The sequence below is a fragment of the Hippoglossus hippoglossus genome, chromosome 9 (assembly GCF_009819705.1).
Source record: "Hippoglossus hippoglossus isolate fHipHip1 chromosome 9, fHipHip1.pri, whole genome shotgun sequence".
In the NCBI taxonomy this organism is placed as follows: Eukaryota; Metazoa; Chordata; class Actinopteri; order Pleuronectiformes; family Pleuronectidae; genus Hippoglossus; species Hippoglossus hippoglossus.
Genome location: NC_047159.1, coordinates 6574507 through 6581427, shown reverse-complemented (window position 1 = coordinate 6581427; position 6921 = coordinate 6574507). Strand labels below are relative to the sequence as shown.

The 6921-nt window shown below is 40.5% G+C and overlaps 1 protein-coding gene and 1 long non-coding RNA gene across 2 annotated transcripts; one reads left to right on the top strand and one right to left on the bottom strand.

Annotated features, from left to right (window-relative positions):
- On the bottom strand, positions 1 to 5635 carry LOC117768129 (sia-alpha-2,3-Gal-beta-1,4-GlcNAc-R:alpha 2,8-sialyltransferase-like). The gene is made up of 4 exons (XM_034596246.1): positions 5097 to 5635; positions 3779 to 3901; positions 2010 to 2567; positions 1 to 1272 (listed from the first exon to the last, which is right to left on the bottom strand). Exons 1-4 carry the CDS (start codon positions 5252 to 5254, stop codon positions 987 to 989), a joined length of 1125 nt encoding a protein of 374 aa, XP_034452137.1. The 5' UTR covers positions 5255 to 5635; the 3' UTR covers positions 1 to 986.
- Positions 3268 to 3880, top strand: LOC117768131. The gene is made up of 3 exons (XR_004615013.1): positions 3268 to 3541; positions 3593 to 3629; positions 3755 to 3880. It is a non-coding gene; the product is annotated as an uncharacterized LOC117768131 (long non-coding RNA).
- Positions 5636 to 6921: the final 1286 nt, after the last annotated feature.

Below are 6921 nucleotides of genomic sequence, written 5' to 3'. Positions count from 1 at the left end.
TTACTGTGCTACAGTGTCTGGAAACCACTTCCAGAGCAACAGCAAGTGTTGTTAAATGACGTATTAGGTTTTTCAAAGGTTGCCAGGTATTTATTGGTTCTATAATTTAACTCGCGTGACTTTAATGTAACGCTAGCGTGGCTATTCAGCTGTTAGGACATATATTTCAACTCTTAAAATCTTGTTCTCAGAACCTAATGTAGGTTGATACCACTTTCTATAATTCTGTATTGTAATGACAACATACTTTCTGTCCATGAATTTATGGCTTTTAGTTGGAATGTTGATTATTATTCCCAAAATTGGTGTGGACGGTCAAACTTTCTGCAGATATTAAAACACACACACGTATATATGTGTGTGTGTGTGTGTGTGTGTGTGTGTGTGTGTGTGTGTGCGCGCGCGCGTAGTCTTGTAAACAAATCTTCACACCTCATGGGGGAAAGGCCTGAAAAACAGGAACGGCACCTCTCTGAGGCGTTGAATCTGATTCCAAAAAAACACTGATCTAACTCCTTCCCTGAGATTAGGCAGTGATTTCAGTGTATTGATTTTCAGAACTGTTGTAATAGGTGATTAATCAGTCAATACTGAATTAAACACAACTGGATGGTTTGACTACTTCCGACTCTACAGCTAAATCCCCTGCAGACTCCAGTCAAAAACAGACATCTGCTCTGTTCGAGCCGTTAAGCCACAGCCAGCAGACATGCAGAGGAGAGTAATGAAGGCAAGTGAGCAGCATTAAAAAAAATCCTAACTGTACTGAACACAACCACATCCTGAATGAGATGTGGGATCTATATCCGGAGTGAGTCTGACATCGTCATGTGAAGCTACAACGTGATGTGTGTTTGTAGGATGAAGTTGTCATAAATGACGTCAACACTTATCATGCACTGTGGGACACAACAGAAGAGTGAACTGAGCCGATGTATCTGGGTCACGGCCTCTGGAGTCGACTCGGAGAACATCCAACACCGTGTCTAAGGTGTGCAGTGTGTCAGGCTGAGTCTGGTCACACCTTCCCTGTGAAGCTTGTAGAGCAGCTTGAACTCGCTGGGCAGCTGGTGGGTCTCCTGCCACTTGGTGGTGAATTTGGTCCCTTTCTTGTCGTAGTAGTGGTAAGGCAGATCGTTGCCCGTGTTGGGGTCCCAGCCGAAGGGCCAGAAGCCGTACAGGTGGATCTCGTCGCACATGGCGTAAGCCAGCGTGTACATGAGGATTCCAGTGCTGAGACGTTTGGGAGAGAGGCTTTTAGTCTTCCAGTATCTATGAAGGAACAGACAAGTTAGTTGGTCACAAGAAGAAATTACATTCTGACACTTCTGATTTTACAAAGTGCAGATTATCCTTATTAATTCATCACCTTTTAACAAAAGCTCACCATGAAGCAAACGTTACAGTAGCTTAGGGAAGTTAATGACGCGACTGATTCTCAGTTTAATTCACTTATTGTTGAGAAAGCTGGTTTCATATCCTACTAACAACCTTAATTCTGTTCAGAATACATTTTCAGGTTTGTGAAAATACAGTTATTTCATTTATTAAATAGAAAATGGTGCTCGGAGATCCTCTGGTTCCACTGGTATTTTCTCCACAATTGCCAACATTAAGAACAATACTGTAAAGTAAAACTGCTAACTCAATATCTTTATAATAACTGAAATTACCTTGTGTACCTGAAATAGTCATTTGTAGCAATAAACCCAAAGTTAATTATCACCCAACTCTGCAACATACAGAGCATTTCTTTCAGTTTATTTTTTAGCTTCTTTTCTGGCTCAAAACTTTACTGATTTACAGCATCTTTATTTTTGTTGTCATAAAAGTAGCCAAATGTGATATAATGATCCTTAAAGTACTGAAATCCGCCTGTAAATGTCAAAGTTTTTCATTGCTGCGTGTAAACGAATGATACTGTAGCTGCAGCCTTGATAAAACTTTCCATTTAGATTCTTTTGCCACTTCAATTGTGCACGAATGGTCGATCGGATCAAAGCTCTTACTTGTTGACATCGTGCATGATGTTTCCAGGCCAGGCCAGTTTGACCTTCAGTTGACCCTTGTGCTCCACAAAGAAGTCCACCAGGGTCCTGGTCACTGTGGCTGAGGTATGGAGGAAGAAGGCCGGGATCCACAGGATGGCGCCCTCTAGCTTCTTCAGGTTGAGGAAGAAGTTATTCCTGTCTTGGATGGTCAGCAGGTTGTTGTAGTACCTCTCCAGGATGCTGGGGTTGAAGGTGGTCAGGTTGGTCTTCTTGCCCACGTCCTTGGAGTAGACCTCCGTGGGGGCGAAGTTGCAGCGGAAGACGAAGTCGGCCTGGTCGATTTCTGGGCCGCAGTGGCTGCCCGTCAGGATGCCGCTGTTTCCCACCACCGCACACACACTGTAGTGCTTGTTGAGGACGGGGGAGGCGTCTGGGAGCAGGGATTTGAAGTTGTTGCTGATGGAGAAGACGTACTTGTGACTGGAGTAGTCAAAGTGCATCAGCTGTCCGACACGCACGCTGTTCTTCGTGAGGGAGAAGTTGTTGGGAATGTCGATGTAGCTGAAGATATCTTTCCTGAAAGAAAGAAAAAAACACTCTAAAAGTAAAGAGACACAGCTTCATATTGTGGGCCTGTTATATGTTTTATTTCTGAACATTAGTGAAAATCAAAACAAGCGACATCTAAACAAACAATCTAATTTTCAGTTGTCAAATTGTAAATAATTTACCAATAATTTCGAATGATTTCCAGAAATATTTGCAACTATTCTGATGTATCAATTAAATCCAATTTTAAGCAAAAATGACGAATGAGAAGATTTTCTGTTTTATATCACAGTATATAAATGTAATATTTTGGGAGTGGGATTGATTTATATGAAGATGTCATCTTGAAGTCTGGGAAATTGGGATCTTTTAAAAACTGTATTTGATAGATGAGAAGAATTCTTGATTAATTGGTTAAATAACATGTAGAATCATCTATAATAAAATATTTGGACCCAGGCTTAGTGCTGCTGCAACTTGTAATTTTGTGTGATTTGGTTTACATGATATATCTTTGTGTACTGTTTTTGTGTTGTTTATTACACAAGGTACTGTTCTGCTTTGGCCCAAGAATAACTTCCCTATAGGGACAATAAATCAGATTTGATTTGATTTGATGTTCAGGCTCAAGTCATGTGCTTTTTCCTTTGTTTAAATAAACAAGCAGCAAAATCTATTAATTTTTGATGACTGCACACTGATGCATTATTTATTAAGGCAGCCACTAACTTACATTACACATTAATCCGCCAATTACTTTCTCTATTAATCAGTTATTTGCTTTGTCTATAAAAAACCTGTGAACAACAACAAGCATCAAACCTCACCATGTTTTTCATTTTTGCTTGAGAAACATTGATTTTTCAAATAAAAAATAGTTCACAGTCTAATCGTGGCAGCGCTAATCTGTTTATTCTGGTTAATTTCTTTAGTTAACAAACTATTTGACTGTCTTTCTACATCAGTTCTTTTCATTTGCCTTCATGGTTTCATAATCACCAGTAACAGTCCACGTGAAACATGAAAAATTCTTGAGAAGTGAAATCATGAAGTTGAACAAATGTCTTTTCTGTCTTCATAGTTTAACTAGTGTGACGATTCTGAGGCATTTTACAATAAAACCCTTAAACTTGCTGACAGCTACAGAGCCCAGTTTATCAAGCTTCGACAGAGCAAACCCCAAAAACACCAGATACACTCTAGAGGACAAATAGTAAAAAAATTTGAAGATCTCTTGCCTCAGCTGAGAAAAAGCCGTCTTGTTGAACTTCCACTTGGCAGATTTTCCTTGCAGCTCTTCATTTAGTGCATTGGTTAACGGGATGAAGGACGGGTCCAGGAAATTCAAAGCGAACTGGGACCTGAAAACAACAATGTCATGTTTATGTGACAAATTTAAAACACACATCATCAACATTTATTGTAGCAGATCCAGTGGGTTAATGAAAGATTTTGCAACAATTCATAAACAACAATTTTATAACCCACTCTCTATTTATTTAAATGGGAATTTAATGACTGCATCGAATTCAAAAAGCTGACAGTGGTGGAGGAACGACAGTTTGGATATATGTCTGTTGAAAAAATGAAAGTCACGCATTCAAAATTGTAGTATTGGCATCAAAATGCATTTACCCCCCTTGTGTACTTTAGTTTGTTCAGTGATGAAAGAAGTACTGTTTGATAAATACCACAGTTTGAAGTAAAGGTCAAGCATCTGTGCTTTTTACTCCAGAAAATGACATACAGATCATTATAATATACTAAATGTAGTAAAAGTACATATTTACTATGCAGAATGAGCCATTTCAAAATACAACTGTGTTATAATTATTGATGCGTTTGTGTGCTCATCACTTTAATGTTGCAGCAGGCAAAGGTGGAGCTCATTTTAATTACTATATAAACTGTACTGTACTATAAACCTGTGAATTTGTTTGAGAAAATTATATATAAGTACCACAGTGCAAGTTAAATGTCATGAATCTAACTTTGTACTTAAGTAAAAGTACAAGTAAAGGATATACTAAAGTACAAACGATACAAAGGCAGCTTACTCTACTCTAATTTGCAGTAAATGTACATGTGTCTTAATCTACAAATGATCAGTATCGATTAGTATATATTAATAATATCAAACACAATTATGTAAATCAACAAATTGAATTCATAACACAGCATCATCATTTATGAATATTGATTTTTAAATAAAAATGTAAATATAAACGTAGTACCCCAAAAGGTTGGATATTTCCCTTTGAAGTATTAAGCAGCATAACATGGAAATACTCTAGTGCCTCAGATACTAAGTGAAGTACTCAGTTACTCTCCACCACAGTCTGTTCAGCTGGATTTATTATTTATTGAGGTGTATCTGTATATATATTCTGCAGTCTGAGTCCAGGGCTTCAGCAGCAGCACCCTGGACAGCTCAGAGTTCCACAAACCACGATGCACAACAGCCCAGATTCACGGTAAAGTGACGCGTAAAGCTCGTGCGTCGGGATCCAGGCCACAGACTCCCGGTGTTTACATTGACACCGAACCACCACTCACCGAAACCCTGCGTGGAACATAATCCGCGGGCCTCCCATGTAGTACTTGGAGGAGGCGAAGAGGCTGTCTTTCCTCAGGGACACGTAGCTGATGAGGGACAGGATGAGCACGGCGACGCACAGGATAACCAGACCCAGGGCCTTGGCGATGCGGACCATCTTGGGAGCGTTTTCATTCCCTGTACGTATCTGCAGCGAGGCGTTGGCCTATGTTGTCTTCGCCGGGGCCGCTGCCGCTGCCCGCCCGCAAGATACAGACACACCACTGGGGCTCATCGGCTCATGGAATCGGAGAAAATGGACGTGCTGGTGCTGGTGGGTTGTTGTTGCTTGTCTTGCTGTTGCTGCTGCTGCTGCATGGTGGTGACGATGCTCGGTCCTCTCTCATTCCTCCGTCTGCCCCCCGGACACCAGACTGATGCTGCTGCCGCCGCTGCTGCTCTCCTCCAGGCGGCCGCTGCAATCAGGGAGATGGAGCAGACATGCGTGTCACCACATCACACACACACACACACACACACACACACACACACACACACACACACACACACACACACACACACACACACACAGATTTCACAAATGACTGATTAGCCGAGAAAAAAAGGAAAATACATAAAAAAATATACAAAACAAATGAAAAAAACGTGAAAACACTGTAAAGATATTTTACAAGCTATAAACAATAATAGAAAAATGCATCAAATAAATAGAGGAAGGTCAAAAAGTTCAATATTGACATATGGATCGGTTCAGGGCGGGGCTGTGATTGTGTTAAAGAGGTTTGAGGCTGATTGGACAATGCACAGAGGAGTTATAATAAATCCCTGTTTTTTGGCGAATCATCAAACTTTGACGCCACGCCACGGTCAGACCGTGTGGCGTACACTAAAAAATCATGGTAGTTTTTATCTCCATGTTGTTGAAATGACACTCACCGAATTTAAAGTTGATCTGATGAAAGCTCTGGGAGGAGTTTGTCAAAATACAACATGTGTAAATGTCAAAAATGGCGACTTAATTCAAAATGGCTGACTTCTCTTTTTGGTCTAGCATTACGATCAAATAGGGTTTTTTGTTAATAATGAAATGACACATGCTATTCAGATATATTGCCACGCCCATTCCTTAAAACCATATGAATGTCTTCAGGGAGGGGCTGTTATTACACACATGTAGTTTGAGGGAGATTGAACAATGTACACTGAAGTTACAGCAATTTCGTGTGTCACGGCGACACGTTGAAATTTGACGCCACGCCACTAAAACGGTGTTCGACAAAAACTCACAGTTTCCATAAGACGTCATCATCAATGTCTTGAGGTCTTGATCTGATGAAAGCTCTAACAGGAGTTCGATAAAAAATACACAGCGTGTAAAACGGCCAAAATGTCCACTAAATCCAAAATGGCCAACTTCCTGATGCATTCATTTAATTGGTGCCAATGACTTTTTTTTTTTTCTGGTCATGATCCATGTGTGAACCGAATTTCGTGAAGATCGGTTAAACCAGACAGAATTGCTGCGTTTTAGGGGGTGCTGTTGAGCCATTTTGCCACGCCCATTTAGAATTACTCCAGAATACCTACATTTTCATCAGGCCTGGACAAACCATCCCCAGCTGGATTCTAGTTTTGTCCCCACAGAAAGCCTATGACATAGACTTAAATTCATTTCAGGAAGACAATTAATCTCCAACCTAAACCACTGCCCAAAAATCTACTTCCCCACAGCCTCTGTCCCCAGTAGGACAAGCCGTACCCAATGTACTACTTTTCAGTCTGAAATGTGTCCGCAAAAAGGTTCTTTGACACTCACACCCACAC